This window comes from Populus nigra, chromosome 10, assembly GCF_951802175.1.
Source record: "Populus nigra chromosome 10, ddPopNigr1.1, whole genome shotgun sequence".
NCBI lineage: Eukaryota > Viridiplantae > Streptophyta > Magnoliopsida > Malpighiales > Salicaceae > Populus > Populus nigra.
This window is the reverse complement of record NC_084861.1, coordinates 16,288,222-16,307,013: the sequence shown is the minus strand read 5'-3', so window position 1 is coordinate 16,307,013 and position 18,792 is coordinate 16,288,222. Positions and strand designations below refer to the sequence as shown.

The window sequence follows — 18,792 nt, the reverse complement described above, 5'->3', positions numbered from 1 at the left end:
TTTTTTCTTTCTTTTTGTTTGATGATAAATGATATTCTCAAATTAGTTTATATGTTAATTGAGATTAACGAAATCTCAAGAACTTATATCTCATTTCAGCTTAGTTTAGATATATATATATATATATATATATATATATATATATATATATATATATATATCACTAAACTAACACTTGTTCGTGCCGTCCAAAAGCCCACATTTCCTACTAATAATAACTAACGAACTATTTTAATAGCCTTTCGTTTCCAGAAAAAATAGAGAGAATTTTATTTTATTTGTTTGTCTTATGGAAAGGTGGAAAGGGAACATTGTGGAGAAAACATAGAAGAGGTATTGGTTAATAGTTCAGCAGCATGTTGTAATTAAAGCCAAATGGATGGGAGTTGGGAGAGCTGTTGTCAAATCAGGATTTGATTTATATAATCTGCTTGATAACAACACACACAGTTGACTATTACAAGAAACAGACCAAGAGTGTATAATTGCATAAACCACCAACAATGAAGTCTACCTTCTTTTTTCTTGGAGGGGGGCGTGGTCAAGAGTCCATACTTGGATTTATCTATAAGCTCTTCTCTATTATTATTTTTTATTAATAGAGGACCACCATGCACGGCTTAATTATCCTCTAATCACTACAACTTTTTCTGTCTCACAATGCATAACCCTTCAGCACTAGCCACCAACCAAGAACCAGCCCTGCCTTTGATCTTGTAACTCAATTGGGTGGCTTTACTTTTAGTAAAGCAGTTCAACGCATGAATTCTATTGGGTTCTCTTTAGGCAAGCAAACTCTCTCTTTTTTTATAGCCCAATTGGTCAAAAAACGAGAAAGGTTAAAGCTTCATTGAGTTTGAGCAGTACAAGTTGTTTTAAGAGTGTTTTGTTTTAACCGGGCTATTAGGTTTCACTGTGAGAGAATCCCAATCGGGTTTGCTTCGGTTCAGGGGATAATAATGGTAATCAAAGTGTTTTTATTATTATTATTATTATTATTATTATCATCATTTGGAACCTGAGAAAATGACAATTTTGTTCTATAAAGTGTTGTGGGGCTGTTTGTGTTAACTGAGTAAGTGCGAGGTGGTTTATGAGAATGAAAGCAATGAAGAAAAAAAGGAGGATTTATTGAATAATAAAGCTAACAACCCTATACCAAACATTCTTACAGCATTTGAAGACAACTGTTCTTAAAGGTCTTCCCTGAAGTTCTATATATATATATATGTAGTGCCCTTTCTAGAAGAAAAAACATACAAGGTTAGAGCATTTGAAATGTCATCTTGTTCGGACTCCCAACTACTTTGCCCCCCTAAAAGTCCAACATAAAAATAACAATTACAACAAAATTATTTTCTTGCCACGAAGTAGATTGCATTGAATTGATGAGCATTCTTCAGCCATTCGATTCAAGCAACAATTTGTTTAGGTTGATAGCAATGGTTAGTGATATTCAAACACCACTGTCTTAGCAATTTTCCATAGTCTATAGGGCAATTCAGTGCCCCTATTCATTGCTGAACCTAACTTTAAAGACAAATGCCTTCGCACAAATCACACATGCTGCATGGTTGAATTTGACACATCAGACAAACGTATGAAAGCACCATGGAAAGATCAAAGTATAATGAGAACGAACGAAGGTTGAGAAACCAGGGCAGCCATTGAAACTCCCAAGTACTAGAACACCAATAAATATAACTAGTGTATTTTGGTATAGCTCTGTTCTTCTCAGACCAACATTTCCCCTCTACCAATCTGTCTAATCACCTAAAAGAAGTAAAAAAACATCAACGAAGACCCAAAAGCTCAACACAGGCACCGGCATAATAATTATGGGATGCCAGGAGTCACTCGTCATTGTGTTCTTGAACTCCTCCCCTACTTCTCTCAAGTTCACTCCACTTGAAATAACCCAAAAGAACCTCTTCCAAAAATTACCTCGTGTTAAAAGCAGCTGCAGGCACTTGACATCCTCAAACGAAAGGAAGCTTGCCATTTTGTAGTTTGTGCAATCCTGCATATAAATCACAAGGGCATATATCCCCCCACATTCTTCACATTGTTGTGCTTTGGATAACCTAGATGCTAAATCATCATGACAATGTCTTGCTCAAACTGCTGGGAGGGAGATTCACCTTACGAACACAGTACAGGGGTGGTTGTCAAAATGTTAATGGTAATGGTTAAGAAAACATGATTGTGTGCACTGCCTTGTTAAACTCGTGTAATGAAAATGGTTAAGAATACATGATTGTTTGCTTGTTAAACTGGTGAAAGAAAATGTAACTCTTAATTTCCTTTGGATGCCATGTGAAATAATACATGATTCATGGTGTGAATGGTCCTGTTAAACTGGTGCCATGAAATGTACCCTGGTCTTCCTCTGGATGTCATGTCAAATAATGTGATGTAACTGAACCTAGTGTTGGGAACTCGTGAATAAGATGACTACAGAGATAAGCGTACCTAATATAAATGTAGATATGAATAGAATAAGGAAAAAACATGCAAATTCAGAAAACAGCAGCCATGCAACACTTGCTACAAATGGTAAACATTTCTGAAATCCTATTAAGTTATCCACGCAACAACGCATGCTGCTGACAAATGCATGTCCTGGACAAAATAGCATAACATGAGCAAATGGTGTGTTCATGATAGCTGTAGGTGCATTCATTCACATGAGAAGGGATGCTAATGCTGAGATTGGTGATGAAATGGATGCATGCAACAGCTGCAAGATGCATCCTATCATGTAGTTCTCAGAGCAAAAGGATCAGAGTACATCCCCTTCAAGCTACTGATAGGTAATTGGTGGTGAAGCTCCATTGGCACTATGAGAAGCAACATGGTGGATCCCATCCTTCCTTCTCCCAAACGGATTCTTTGAATATGTACGTTAAAGTGAAGGAAAACAGGCACATCAATGAATCATAAAAGTAACAAACAAACTTACAAGCGAAATTCATACTCAGATGTAAGCCCCCACAGCCAATGATTAATAAATTCCCTTAGATAGATTGCATAGCCATATAAGAATGACCATGGGTGGTTTTGTTTTACAGAATAATTATGTGGTTTAGTATAAAAAGCAAAGTTACAGCAAGAGAGCAAGTAGAAAACTCTTGAGCATCAACATGTATGACATGCTAAATCAAATGTTTAGAGCACTTAGTATCCACATTCGTATCCTGATGTTTAAGTCACAACTATATGTTTTAATTTGAGATTTTATATATAGAATATAAGAACAGGCAGAATGGATAAAATATCAATGCAAATCTAAAAGGATATTGTATTCGCATGCCAATAGATCCAGAACTTGGAATAACAGCACCCTGTAAACTATGGTGCACATTGGTTGCACTGTTCAAATCCTGCAAAGAATAGGAACAAACTTTAAGCATTTGCAGAAATACCTGAATCATTCCCATCACAAACTATAGTAGATTATAATTCAAAGTTAAGGCATCTGCATTGATGAATAGCAGGTGACTTACTTCAAACTCAATAAAACAAACAGTATGCCTTTCTTGTCTCAAAATCTTCATTTGCTTAAAACCAGGTTGCCTGCATGCACAAAGGTATAAAAGTGAACCATGAGATTCTTTACAAGATACAGACTCGAATTAAAACTCAGGAAACTGGCCAAGAGAAGACATTCTTACACGCTGAATAGACCCCTCAGTTCATCCTCATTGATGTTCTGACCAAGATTGCCAATAAATAGGGTATTGCAAGGAGGGTTATCTTTTGTATTCTACATTTATTGCCAAGGGAAAAAATTAGAAGAAACTACTTAGAAAACATGCAGCCATAAATTAAGAGATTCAACTTCAATTTTCCTGTTCGTTCTTTAATGTGAACTTGAGATTTCTGCTATGAAGTACCCTAAATCAAAGAGTGTCAGGTGAATTAGAAATGAAAAGGGTATATGCATTACACCTTTAGTGACACAAGGGATTGATGATAAAAAGTTGTTGGATTGGATCTAGTGAAGTACTCAAGGAATGGTGATTATTTGGAAATTAAGAACCATGTATCATGAATGAAATCAAACATTTTGGGTAAATATGTGTGGATCTGACCTGTATTGGCACATAGCTGCTAGGAGCTGGGATAGGAGCAGGAGGCATTGGTACTTGAGGAGCAGGGTAACCTCCATACGGATCATATGGAGGCGGAACTGGAGCCATGTACCTAAAGCAAGTAGGCAATGTTAACAAGGAAAAATACCATTTAAAAAGAAAAACCATAATGCTAAATGAACCAACACAATTTATGAAGCATGGCAACACTAGCTTCCACATAACATTTATTCGCTCTAATACAAACTACAAACTAAAAGAGTTCACTGAAAAGAGAAATTCTAACCCATGTGGTCCCCAAACAGGAGGAGGAGGGTGAAATGGAGATGGAGTGGTATAAGCAGCGTGAGAATAATCACCACCAGTTCGCAAACGTTTGCTTTGATCATAAGCATTAGAATCTGCAACTATTCCTGTAGATTAATAAAATATCAACAATACGTAACAAAACAACAGAATTGACTCATTCAAACCAAAAGTTTCATAAATCCATGTGTCTCCAAAACAAACAGAACAAGATATCACCTCAAGCCCCTATCAGAATCTCACCTCTTTTAACAAAGAGATTCTTCTTAGCCATCTCAGTATGCAACACTGACTTCGTCTCCACATCAAAAACCATATCCTAAGAACCCACAAAACCATTAACAACCAAAACAACAGAAACAACGAAAAAATAAGAAATGTTTCGAAGCCCGTAGAGCTTTAACCTGGAGAGAATCTTTAGCAGCAATGGCGTGCTGGGAAGAAGAAAAGAGAGCGAAACCCATAGCTTTATCTCCTTTATAATTAACTTGCGAAGCCTCATAACCAGGTAACCATCTTAACAAATTCTGCAATTCTCTCTCCTTCACATCGTCAGGGAATCCGGTGATGAATATTGTTCGAACCTAGCAAAACAACATCGTAAGGTCAATTCAGGTTTGTTTTCCCCCACTTTTATTTTCTACGGCACAAAATTTACCAATTGAAAGTTCGAAATTGGAATCAATTGATTGGTAGTTTGGTTTGTGTTACCTCTTCGTGAGTGGGAGGGCCGCGATTGGAGTTGTCGAAGAGGACGTGAGGTGGAGCGTGGTGGATGGAAGGAGGAGGAGCGCCTGGGGCGGTGGGGGTTGGTGGAGCTTGTGCTGGCGGCCATTGCTGATGGTATGGGTGGATACCTGTTCCCGCCATGTGAGTTCGCGGTGGTGGTGGTCGATAAAAACCCTAGAGCCACCCGTCACGGAGAGCGAGGGAGGGAGGGGGTGAGTGAGCGCGAAAGTGAGAGAGAGTCGGGGGAGAAAGTAAATGAAGATAGCACATTAGCACTCTTCTTTCAGTTATGCGCGTGTACGTTATTTTATATTTTGTTGAGGTGCCCTAACGTTTTGTTTATTTGTAGATTGGCCCTTACTTTTCTTTTTATTTATTCTTCGGTTTATTTCATTATTTTTTTATGGCTCTCATACCATTGCTGATTCTAGTAGCCCTGTGCACTTTTATAAAACCCGGATCAGCTTCAATTCAAAACCTGAAGAAGTCTGGATTACAAAAAAAAAAAAAAAGATTAAGACATTAACCTAGTAAGAAAACCCGAGTCTAACCTGTTATCCGAGTAAAACTCAATCAACATCTTGTCATCAATCTATTATATATATATATATTTGATGAAAATAATATTATTTTAATTATATTTTATAAATAAATAAAAATAGAGCCAACCCACCGACTAATACTGACTAGGTCTTATTCAGGATTCATCCTCGAACTCAAAGGCTATCGAGTATAGAATAAGGCAGGCAGCAAAAGGAGTTACAGCACAATCCTAAACAGAAGAATAAAGGGACGCAGAAAAAGGTTGCATCCATCACTTCTGGTGTTGTACTAGAAGATATGACTCTAAATTCTAAGCCCCCCCTGATGATTAGTGTTCTTACATGGAACACTAGAGGGTTAAATCACCCTCTAACACAACAAGAAGTACAATGTGGATGTGGTATGTTTGATTGAAACAAAGGGGTCAAAGAATGCAATTCCCGGAAGATTGTTGATGATAATTTTGTTGGTTGGGATTGGGTTCTGATTAATCTTCCTCTCCTCATGGCAGAATTTGGATTCTTTGGAGAAGTACTGTCAAAGGGAATAGGGATAGCATTGCAGGAGCAATGTCAGTTCATTCACTGTCAAGTGTTTGATGTTGTCGGTTCTTATTTTTGCAATCTACAAGTCATTTATGGTTCTAATGATTCAGCTGAAAGAAGTTAAGTTTTAGCAGTATTGATTCTCTGTACCCCTACATGAGTAATCTCCCATGGCTTCTGGTTGGTGACTTCAAAGTTGTTTGAAGCTTCGAGGAATCAGCTTCCGATTCTGACTAATCAAGAGCAGAGATGGAGGCCTTTGATACTTGTATTACTAATACAGAGTTGATTGATCACCACCCTAGTACTGGCTTTTACTACAACTGGTCGAATAAGCAAGCAAATAACCCCGCGATTAAAAGGCTTGATAGGGTTCTTATTAATGATAATTGGAGTACGGTTTTCCCCAACAGCAATGCTCAGTTTCTTCACCCTGGCGTCTCTGATCATGCCCCTAGTCTGGTTAAGACCCGGTGCAGCTGACTTCCAAACCTAAACCATTTAGGTTTTTTAATTTCTGGACTAATCGTGATCACTTTGTTGGAAGTGTTTGGAGGAAGAATGTTTTTGGCTGGCCTATGTTCCGGGTTTAGCACAAGCTCAAGGATCTTAAACAGTGAGAGGATATGGAAGTTTCATTTTGGAACAGTCCCAATCTCAGGTTTAATATTGTGGAACAAACAAAAGACATGTTCACCTAGTTTTTTCTGCACTGAAAACTACAAATTGGGATGATCACCAGGAAAACAGAAAGAAAGAAAGAAGAAACTCACCAAGCAGAATTGTCTAGAATTAGCAAATTTTGTAGAATACAAGCAAAATAATATGCAGGTCCTGAAACCAACAACAGCAAAAAATCACTTCTTCCCTTCTATTTCCTCTTGGTAAAGGGGAGAAGGTGAGCAAACACTACTAGGACGCTTGTATACAACTAAAGATGGGTAAACATGGAGAGGCAGAGCTGATTTCCCTTCTCTGGTAACCAGTTTTTATTTTATTCTGAATAACCTTCAGGCATCCTCTAAAACAGTAACGCTGGATTCCAAACAGAGCAGTTGTGTTGGATTTCTCTATAGCTTGAGGAACACAAACTCTTCGATAGCTGGTACTTCACCAATTTTTTTGAGGGTTTCCTGGTTGGGCTCTTCATCCACCCCAATTGCCATAATGGCCTTTCTCCTCTGAACAGTTCTCCCCACGCTCATGAAGCTCACGTTTACATTTTGCTCGCCAAGTATGTTTCCAACCTGACCAATCATCCCAGGCTGATCAACCTGCCTGCAAAGAATGAGATTGCCTTCCAGGCTGACATCAACGCTGAATGATCCTACCCGAGTCAAATGGGGTTTACCATATTTCACTCTACCCTCGATGCTTATGTCTCCACCTTCTGAAACACCACTCCCAAATTTGGAATCCACGTTGGATAGTTGTACCTGGATTGAGTGAATTGGGAACTCGGGGGATGTGTCGACAACCACACGTTCCTCGCTAATGCGGAGGCCTTTTTGCTTGGCTGTGAAGTCTGCGTTGACAAGGTTGATAAACGAGTCTGATATTGGTTCAATGATGCCTTTTGTGATCATGGCTCGGAGAAGTCTTGTGTCCAAGTCATCTGGGTCTCGAGATGATCTGTAAACCACCTTAGCAGACTTGATTCCACTACCTCCAGCCACTAGCTGTACCGCCAGCCTACCTAGCTTCTCAGCTAGCACAACATAAGGAGCCAATTCTGACAAAACTTCAGCAGGAACCATAGGAGCATTCACGGCCGTAGCAGCAAGTTCCCCTTGCAAGGCTCCGACAACGGCTTCTGCTATTTCGATAGCTACACCTTCCTGATAATTGATAAATATGGCATTTTCAATGTGCTACAGATTGCAAGATATATCAGAATCGTCATTGGGTACTGCTAGTACACTATCTTCGTACCTGTGCTTCCTTTGTGCTGGCTCCAAGATGAGGTGTGACAGTGACTCTCTCATGTTGCACTAATTTGCTATCTTTTGGTGGAGGTTCCTCTGTGAAAACATCCAGTGCTGCCTGTTGGAGTTTATGATGTGCATAACAACATCAAACAAGGAAAAAAAAAAGGTAACAGCAAAATTTACCATTTAGAAGGAAGGATCGCTGAAAATACCTGAGCAACTTTTCCACTATCAAGGGCCCTCACTAAAGCATCTTCATCAATAACTCCACCTCTAGCTACATTGATGATTCGAACTCCCGTCTTCACCTTTGCAAAAGTGTCGTCATTGAACACCTTTTCAGTGCTGGGAGTGAGTGGCATATGAAGAGAGATGAAATCAGCGGTGGAGATGGCCTGATCAAAAGACACCAACTCTACGCCAATGGCACGGGCCCTGTCAGCTGGGGCATATGGGTCATGGGCAATAACTTGCATTCCCAAACCTTTTGCACGTCTAGCCACTTCAGACCCAACTTTCCCGAATCCCATCACAGCCAATGTCTTCCCAACTAAAGACACACCAACATACTTGTTCCTCTGCCATTGCCCTGTACAATTGCATCAATTTCTTTAGTCAACTAATCCTTGTGTAAATCAGGATTGTCATTATCATTAACCAAACATATAGTATAAATCCTTTTCACTTGTTCAATATCACAAATTAATTTCAACTTTCTTTTTATTGATCTAATCACGGACATGACTTTGTCAAAGCCATATAAGATAATCATCCATAGAATTATTGGTTAATATCTGACATGAACCATGAAAAAAATAATGCATAGCATGTGAGTGTACTAAGGCTAGGTGGGAGCAGCATAAGCATCCAATAATATTTCTCCTATAGGAAAGAAACAAATAGCATATGCCTAACAAATCAAAGATCCAAAAAAAAATCAAAGATCCAACAACCCACATGGAGAGAAAGAGGAAAACCGACCCCGCCATGTTTTTCATTAGCCACAGTACAGCTTAGAGATTTCCTGTAGCAGATAAACATTTCTATAAAACGACAAATACTATTCAAAGATTTTAAATTTCTTCATTGTCTTAATCAGATCCGAAGAAAATGACCAAGAAAGGACAAATTTGGTAGGTTCTTTAATTAATATATGGTCCCAGATACATAAATTCTTTGTAGTATTTTGATTATTGTAAAATTGTTTGACACCTAGATGTTCAAGAAATTAATTAATTTTTAAGAGATTTTTTCTTTGCAACAAAAAACTGGAAAGAAAGACACAATTAACTTGTGAAAAGAAAAGAAAGAAAAGAAAATAAGATGTGTGTACCAGCTTTCATGGAGGCATCAGCCTGTGCAACATTTCTAGCCATGGCGGCAAGCAGGGCAATCCCATGTTCAGCAGCAGCAACAGTGTTAGCAGTTGGTGCATTGACCACCAAGCAACCAAATTCTGTGGCAGCTTGTAGATCTACATTGTCAATGCCAACACCAGCCCTTCCTACAACCTTCAACTTCCCTTTAGCAGCCTCAAAAACCTGCCTGGTAACCTTAGTACCACTTCTAACGATCAATGCATCGCATGATGCAATTTTCTTGCAAAGATCTTCTTGTGAAAGATCATAAGAACAATCTACATCACCAAAGCTACGTAAAAGCTCAAGACCAGCTTCTCCAAGTTTCTCGGAGACCAAGATTGTTGGTTTTGTTTCTTGAGAATCTGCATCTTGCCCTCCAACCTTGGACACCCTTGATGTTTCAGCTGATTCTATTGTCTTTGTAGCATTCTTGATGGATAAAGAACGGAATGAAGAAGAATGAGAATTCAAGAAAGAATTGCGTGAACGAGGAGAGAGCTTTAGGGAGATTGGTGTGGGGGTGGTGTTACGGAGAAAGGAGAGAAGAGAGGATCTTGTTGATGGTCGTGAAGAGGAGGAGGAGGAGGAGGAGATGGTGGTGGTGAATGGAGGAGTGGAGATTGGTTTGGTAGAGGAAGAAGCCATGGCGGTAGGTGTGTGTGTTTTTTGTGTTCTTGGTTGTGGTTTTTCAAAGGGGTTGTGTGCTCTGTGGTGAGCAGCTTTTGACTTCTTATAATAGAGATTTGGAATTCCAATTAAGAGTAAATCCTGTTTTAATTACTGAAAGAGAAGCTATCACAAAGGAAACTACCACAGAGAATTAAATCACAATTCTTGGACAGGAGTGAAGGGTCTCTCTTTTCTCGGAGTTTTGGTCAAATGGCAAGAGTTGTAATATGGCTTAAATTGGAGGGTGTAGTCACGTAGATTTTTGTTCATGGCCCCTGACCCTAAAATTATCTTGTGAAATCCATTCCCCTCTTCAATTATTATTTAAATGGAGAACATCTATATTGATTTTCAAGCTCATTTAATTGTCTCCTTAAAACATAAATAGTATGATTTAATCATTGAGAATAGGAATTCAACGATTTTAAATTAAGATGATAAGTATAGGATTATTCTTATTATATAGTAGGACATGGATGGTTATTATTTATTTTTATCCTTGATTTTTTTTAATAATTAAGGTATTATTGAGTTAATTCTTATCCATGCAATTACATGGCTTAGTAAGCTAAACATTCCGTGTACATTCATAATCTTAAACTATATCAACCGTCTCATTTACTATATAAAAAATAATTAATATTAAAACTAGTTTTTTTTAAATTACTCATCAATTCAGAGATATTTGAAGAAATAAGGTGAAGATAACGAGGATAATATAAGAAATAAGGTGAAGAATTAAATCTTGTATGTTTTGAAAATAAAATGAATTAAATATTTAAACATTATAATTAAATAAATTACAGTAAAGAAATGGTTAAAACAGCCTGCAAATCTATTTTAGTTTGACTCTACAAGTATAAAGGGCAATTGATTTACTCTCGTAAAATCCCAGACTGCTGGGCCTGGGAGTATCTTGATTGAAAGATCCTAAAGTCACAGCTCAAGGCACGTGCTCTTGATGTTTCTCACCTTTCTCCTCCCACTTGCCCTTTGTACCTTTCCATGGGGCCCTCTTCCATTATTGCATTCATAGCTTACTCTCAAGTTCACGAGTGGGAAAGAGCATCATCTCGCCTGCCCCTCTTCTTCATTTTAATTATGCTTAATTAATTTATGATTACTGGGTTGACGTAATTAACGCTGCCTCCTCCATCTTGTTTTCTAACTTTACACTAATTATAAAAGGAATAATAATAGTGTTATTAAAACTTCCTGATTCTACAAATCAATCTAATAATAAATTTTTTAATTCAAGACTTCATCTAAATTAAATTTTAAATTAGATGGTATCTGATTAAATTTAATTAACTTAATAAATTAACTCGAAACTGATCAATCCAATCAAAATCCATTTTATTTTTCAAAAATAACAAAATAAACCTTCAACTAAATCTAATAACATTGGTAATTAACACTACCTGCTCAACGTTGTTTTCTAACTTGACACTAATTATATTTGGTGATCTAGCAAGCATGACTAAGCTATTAAACCTAACTTTAAATTTATATTTATATATATATATATATATATAGATGTGGACAAAGTCTTTCATCAAGTGTCAGTTAATTATTATTAATAAATAAAGAAAAATATGCAAGTGATTGAATTATAACCTTAAAGTAAAATCTAATTGTAGGTCTTAGTAGTCTAACTATATATACATATTGTTAGAGTTTTAATTTTTATTTATTTATTTTTAATTTTTTTTTCATGGAGGCATCATGACATGTTTTTTTAAGGAATCGATGTTGGATCAAAGAATAAAATCAAGTAAATAAATAATCCTAAAAAACGCGTAAAATAAAACACCGCTCCTTCATGTTCTTATATTCCATAGTTGTTACTAAATCAAAAGACTAGTGCATTGATGCACGGCGTGGACCACACTCTCCCCATTCTACACGTTACTCTATAAAAATTTAAGTGCCAAGAACATCTCCAAAGCATCTTGGGCCATTGTTATTTTATTTTATTTTATTTTATTTTATTTTAATTGGTTGGGCAAGCAGCCGGGGTGGCTCTATGGTATAGGGACTGCAGATTTGGCATCTTGATCATGTGCTGCCATGATATGATCTGCCTGCCCACCGTAGCATTTGTAGCTTGGAAAGCATTTTCCTGTATGCAGGGAGAGATCGATAGTTCTATATATATATATATAAACCTGGCCAAAATGATTAATCTTAAAATTTTGGGGCTTAACTATTTATTTAATTTGAGTTTTTAATTAAACTATTCAGAAGCTAACTATAATTAAATTGATCAATTTTATAGGTTCAAATATAATTTTGATGATTGGTAAAAACATGCACTAGCTTTTTTTAAAAAAAATGATAATTTTTTTTAAAAAAAATATTAAAACAGTGACAGATTAGATTGATCTTAGTCCCACAGCAACACGTGTCATATACTATATTAAGTTTAATAATTTTCTTTACAAAGTATTTTTTTTAATTATATGATAAAAATATATTCTCACAAAATTGAGCATCAATCTAAAAATATATACTTATTTGGGACAGTGATAACCCTATAAAAAAACAATAAAAAAATAAATCATGCAGTTTATCTCCCAACTAATCTAATATTGAATGAAAAGATTGAGAAAAAATAAAAATAAAAATCAAAGGACCAAAAACAAAAAAAAATCATATCCATCCAATGTGTAAATTCATCAAACCTATGAACCAGGTTAGCCGGGCTAGCATGTTGAACCTGTGAACCGGGTTATGGACTTTAGCAGGATTATAATTTTTAAAAAAACTATATTTTATTTCAATATATGATAAAAAAAATTAGAAGATCACTAAATCGAACACCAACTCAATACTAAAATGTAGAAAAAAAACAAAAAAAATGTTAAACTCTTCAAACCTGTAAATCATGTCAACTAACCAAACTTGTGAACATGTCCATGGATTTTATAAAATTTAATAATATAGTTTTTTTCTAGAACTATTTTTTTATTGTATGAGGAAGAAATTGATGGAAAAAAAGTCATGTTCAGTTACAAAAAAAAAAAAACAGCTTACCAAACTCGTAAATTGAGGCAACATGGTTTATCCTAGCAAACTCACAAGTCATACTAGCCTTATAGGAAAACAAAATAAAAAGAAAGTTATCATTGTCATTATTATGATCACTACTACTATCATTGTTATTATTATTACTGTTAATATTATTGTTGTTACTGTTGTTATTATTCGTGTTATTCTTATTATTATTATTAGCTTTGTTAGCATTATTATTATTATTATTATTATTATCTATTATCATAACTAATATCATTACTACTATAAATATTATTATAATTATAATTATTATTATTATTGTTATCACTACAACCACAACTATTATTATCACTATTATAACTATTATTAGCATTGATATTATTATTATTATTGTTGTTGTTATTATCTTTATCATTATCAATGATTATTGTTGATATCATTATCATATTGTTTATATCATTACCATAATTATTAATATCACAATCATCATAATAAAATATTACTATTATTATCATTATTATTATTACTATCACCACCACCATTAATATTTTAATAAATAATTATTATCACCATTATTATTATTATTATTATTATTATTATTACAATTCTACTATCATTAGTTATTATTACTATCACCATTATTATTACAACTTCCACCATTATTAATAGTAGTATTACCACTATTATCATAATTATTACTATTATTAATATTTTTATCACAATTATTACTATTATTGTCATGAAAAAAATTCTATTATTACCACTATTAGCATTATTATTAGTATTATTATTGGTTTCATTATCATCATTACTACTACTACTACTACTACTATTATCATAATCATTACTATTATTAATATTATAATAAACTATTATTATTACCAATATAATTAACATTATTATCACTTTAAGTACTATTATTAGTAATATTGTTAGTAAGGGATTAACAGATTAATCTGTTCTATTAACTATTATTATTACCAATATAATTAACATTATAAGGGATGAATTTATATTTACGAGAGAGAAACGAAGGAAAAAAATAGAAAAAGCCACCAGTGATAAACCAGCTATTTTTGAGTGACACGCACCACCTCTACAAGAAGACGACACGGAGACGAACAAAACTACACTGCAGAATAATATTTTTAATTACCAGAAAGCATCACACGCGCCACTCAAAAAGCACGACGCCTCTCACACGTTGGCGCTACACAACACGTGTTAATAACTTTTTCAATTTAAAAATTAATATTTAAATGACAAAGTACCCAATCACCTATGGCCAACCTAATAATAAAAAAAAAAAAAACATAAGTGAAAAGACACAATTACATATGGCTTAATGTTTTCCACACAAATGATAAATTTGTAATTTAACCATAAATCAAAAGGTTAAATACCCGATTTTTTTTTTCTTTTAAAGATATCAATATAAGAAAAAAAACAATAAAACCTCTAGAAAATTCTCAAATGACAACTAAATCAAATAAAAATAGCATTCTCTCCCTAAAAAGACAGCAGTCTGAGTGTTTTTTGAAGGGTAAAATCACAATCACAATATTAAAATCCACGGTGAACAGAAGCAAATCCACGCTAGACGTTTTAGCTCTTCTTTTAATATAGTCAAATAGTCAATCTTCCCTTGTATCACTGCATGCTCGTTCAAATATGAATGAGTATTACAGCCATCCATTAGTCGGCCAAAATCCCCTATAAGCAGCAAAGTACAGATATTTAAACTAGAAATCAAAGAAAGCATTAAACCAGAATCAGAAGAATTACGAAGCTGATTTTAATGCTGTGATTATACAAGATACGAAGATGAAGATAAGTTGCTCTTTACACACCAGTCAGTGGTTGTATCTTTCAGAAATCTTTTCCTCGCATGACACATATCAGCTTCCTCTGTGACTTAAGCTCTCAATACTGTGATTTTTGTCTATAAAGCTAATTGAAACATTGCAGTATTTCACTTCATAATAAGAGAACGGATTATTTCTTTACAGTCAAACCACTGCTGCATGAAGGACCAGCTCATTGCTCATGTTTTCACAGCCCGGTTTTCACTCAGCATAAATTTCTTTTATAGAAAAAAAGAATCAAGAACTAGACCAGATACACACACACAGAATTTGATTTACATGCAAAGTACACAAATTCCAAAAACAGACTACATCAAATTCATATATTCATTGCTACCTTTCTTCTTTTCTAACAACAGCATGTGATGGCTGGTTTAGTGAAAAGGAAAGCAAACCCATGTAGATCAAAGACCGACTGCACAGCGGTGCGAAAGTCCTCAGCTCAGGAAAATGAATCAATTAAATTTCATCCGCTCTCTAATTATCTTTAACCCAAGATATCTGTCAAAATAAACCAAAATAAGAGACTTTTATTAACAAACATCCTAAGGTAACTACCAAGAACAATGATAAAATCAAACAATGACCTCCCAAGCATCATCAAAGTGGCCTGAGGATTGGTCCCTGGTGACACAGTCAATGTTGAGCCATCAACAACTCGAAGTGCACCAACACCGATCAGGTGGTAATCACGATCAACCACCTTTCCCACAACACAGCCACCATGGTAATGCCATATGGTGCTAACAGTCCGGCGACAAAATTCAGCCATCTGAGTAAAATCAGAAAGGTCTACAGGCAATGCAGGCCCCACATACCGGAAATTTCGAGCTCCAAACCATCCCCGGAACATGAAGTCCTCCATAGACCTACTCCTCAGCACATCCCCAATCTTGCGTGTTCCATTCACACACCTTTCAACATCCACAGGATTGGAGAAGTAATTGAAGCGCACAATTGGATTCACTCTAACATCCGTGGAAGCCAGCCTTAGGGACCCCGTTGAAAGTGGTCCAGCTATTTTCTCCATAAGCGTGGCCACTGTCAGATATAAAGGTGAGATGGAAGGTGTCCTAAAGAAAACAGCACGGGAAGGGGATACAAAAGGGATAACTGTCGAAGCTGCTTCAAGATAAGCTCCCACCTCAGTAATACCAACCACCTGAATCAGTGAATTCTCCAGTGGCATTGGAGGCACAATAGAGATCCCATTGCGAGGATTATCATAGAGGTATTGCCCCACATATGGAAGATGGTAGGCCACTGGAATCCCCAAAGATGAAAGGTAGGACCTTGGACCAATGCCACTTATTAAGAGTAGCTGTGGACTCCCAATGGCACCTGCAGATAGCATCACTTCACCTTTTTCACGCACCATTGCATGGTGATACCCTCCTTTCTTATCACGGTAAACTACTCCAATAGCCGACAGCCGAGACCTTGAATACTGAGAAGTGGATGCTAATAGGATTCTTTCCACACTTGCATGAACTGCAACTTGAATATTGGCTGCATTTGCATAGTTAAGAAGATCAGCAGCACTGTGTCTCCTCCCTGAACCATCAAAGGTAGAGCCTCCAATCTTTGTGCCAACCACATGCTCCAAACTGAAACCAGTATATGGTTCAACCCCAGCCTCCAGAAGTCCATCTCTAACAGCAGATTGCCAGTTTCTAAGCTCTGGTCTAAACACAATTGCCTTCTCAACCCATTCATAGGCCTGATTCACAATGTTGAGGTCCCATTTCACACCTGATTGCTGAAAGAAAGCCGGGTCAGCTCGGCTATAAAATCCAGCATTGATGGCACTGCTGCCACCAAGAACTCGACCTCTTGCATTAGGGACACCATCCTCCGACGTGAAGGCTTGGGCAGGTGAATCGAAGGTATCCACATCATTTAGGGTTGACAAGAAGCCATCTTGACTCATCAAATTGTGTTTTCCAAAAGGAACACCGCCACGTTCAAGTAAAAGAACTCTATATGACTGCGACAATGTCGCTGCCAATGGGCAGCCAGTGGTGCCTCCTCCGACAACAATGTAATCATAGTAGTCCTCTGATGGAAATTCAGTGGCATTTAACACAAACTTGAGATAATCTGGGTCTGTGAAGACATTCAGGAAGCACCAAAAACCAGTATTAGACCTCCATTTCAATGTTGTATAAACAACGGACCATGAATCAATAACAGAAATGGAAACTTTGAATGAAGAAAGTTTTGATCATAAGTACGCCTAACGTAAAGAATAAACACAGTTCATCAATGTACAATTGTAATTAATGCTAAATTTCCAGTAATTTTCTTGCATTGCATCAGCAGCCAACCAAATGGTCTTGAATTAAGGATTGAAAGTTTGAAACACACCAGCATTGAAATAAACCATAAACCATAAAACTAAAAACCAAAAATTTCTTTTCCAAGAAACATAAGGAAAAGACAAGCTTTTCACTAAAATTATTAGTACTTACATTACAGCTTAACAAAGAAAGCAAGGCCTCTGTTTGGTTTCCGAGAAAAATAAGAGTAAAGAATCAAACTTTCTACAATTTTAACCATTTTTTCTAGTTTTCTTGCATTTTATCAGAAAACAAAAAGGAAAAGAATCGAGATTACTACCAGCTTCGGTAATTAATAAAGAAACAAGGGAAACTTACAACAAGTACAAAGGCACTGACCTGTTTGAGGGATTGGTCTTGCGTGTGAAAAAAGTGAACAAAACAGCACCAAGAACACAATGTGTATCAAGAAAAAGCAAAAGGGTTTCTTCATTTTTGTGTTTTCTTGGTGTTTCTTGGATGAGAGAGGATTTTCTTGGCCTTTCTTGAACGAGATAGAAAGGGAGGGAAAATGAGAACTAGAGAGAATGATAGTGTAATTTAGTTGGCGATTCAGTTAAGAGGAGAAAGTTATAGAGTGGTTTTAGGTCTATGGTTGCATACATTGGGGTGTATTTCAATTTTTTAAAAATATTTTTAAAAAATTTAAAATTTATTTTTATTTAAAATTAATATTTTTTTTTAGTATTTTTAGATATTTTGATGTGCTAATTTTAAAATAATTTTAAAAAAATAAAAAAAATATTATTTTAATATATTTTTAAATAAAAAATACTTTAAAAAACAACCATAACTACACTCACAAATAGATTTATCTGATGTTGATCATGTGAATTTATTCCTTAAAGAAAAAAAAACAATTTCTTATAATATTAATTTTTTATTGTCAAATTTCATCTTTAATTTTTTATTTATTTTAATAAAATAAAAACAATTTATTTTAATAAAATAAAAACAATAAGAAAAATCATAATATTATATATTTATTATATTTATTATTGTTATTCTTAAGTTATTAAAGACTTTAATTAAGTTTGCTCATGTTATCATAGATATATTATCTTTCAATATATTTATTTATTTATTATAATATCATATGTTTATTATGCTAGTTTTTTTTTTCTTCACTTTTTTTTTCAATTATTTGGATAAAAAAATCAATTAAAACCTAAAAATGTGTTAATATTGGCTGTTTATTTTAATCATAACCAAGATTATCCACGTCTTTATTTTCAAAAACATTTTCTTTTTCTTTTTCTTTATCAACTTAAGCCTTTCCGTTCACCCTAAACTGTGTAGCTTTTGCAAAGCTATAAATTGTAATTTTTAAAAATAATATATAAAATAGACTGTAATATTAAAGCATTATTAAGGTATTGTTTAGAATTGTATTTTAAA

General features: G+C 35.2%; 3 protein-coding genes across 4 annotated transcripts; all 3 read right to left on the bottom strand.

Moving 5' to 3' along the window:
- Nucleotides 1-1,647: 1,647 nt before the first annotated feature.
- Nucleotides 1,648-5,415, bottom strand: LOC133705812 (uncharacterized). 2 transcript variants are annotated; one of them, XR_009844336.1, is made up of 10 exons: nt 5,112-5,415; nt 4,805-4,984; nt 4,644-4,719; nt 4,381-4,507; nt 4,095-4,206; nt 3,675-3,766; nt 3,507-3,576; nt 3,301-3,383; nt 1,945-2,900; nt 1,648-1,773 (listed from the first exon to the last, which is right to left on the bottom strand). XR_009844336.1 is itself a non-coding variant. In XM_062131188.1 (9 exons), the coding sequence occupies exons 1-9, from the start codon at nt 5,268-5,270 to the stop codon at nt 2,804-2,806; spliced, it is 996 nt and encodes a 331-aa protein (XP_061987172.1). In that variant the 5' UTR covers nt 5,271-5,415; the 3' UTR covers nt 1,648-2,803. The 2 variants fall into 2 exon arrangements, 1 of the variants encoding a protein (XP_061987172.1); XM_062131188.1 differs by having other exon boundaries at nt 1,648-2,900.
- A 1,568-nt stretch (nt 5,416-6,983) lies between these two features.
- On the bottom strand, nt 6,984-10,266 carry LOC133705156 (D-3-phosphoglycerate dehydrogenase 2, chloroplastic-like). The gene is made up of 4 exons (XM_062130277.1): nt 9,479-10,266; nt 8,358-8,734; nt 8,150-8,260; nt 6,984-8,055 (listed from the first exon to the last, which is right to left on the bottom strand). Exons 1-4 carry the CDS (start codon nt 10,149-10,151, stop codon nt 7,288-7,290), a joined length of 1,929 nt encoding a protein of 642 aa, XP_061986261.1. The 5' UTR covers nt 10,152-10,266; the 3' UTR covers nt 6,984-7,287.
- A 4,882-nt stretch (nt 10,267-15,148) lies between these two features.
- Nucleotides 15,149-17,933, bottom strand: LOC133704143 ((R)-mandelonitrile lyase-like). Its single transcript, XM_062128900.1, has 3 exons — nt 17,734-17,933; nt 15,643-17,161; nt 15,149-15,556 (listed from the first exon to the last, which is right to left on the bottom strand). Exons 1-3 carry the CDS (start codon nt 17,825-17,827, stop codon nt 15,511-15,513), a joined length of 1,659 nt encoding a protein of 552 aa, XP_061984884.1. The 5' UTR covers nt 17,828-17,933; the 3' UTR covers nt 15,149-15,510.
- Between the last annotated feature and the right edge of the window lie 859 nt (nt 17,934-18,792).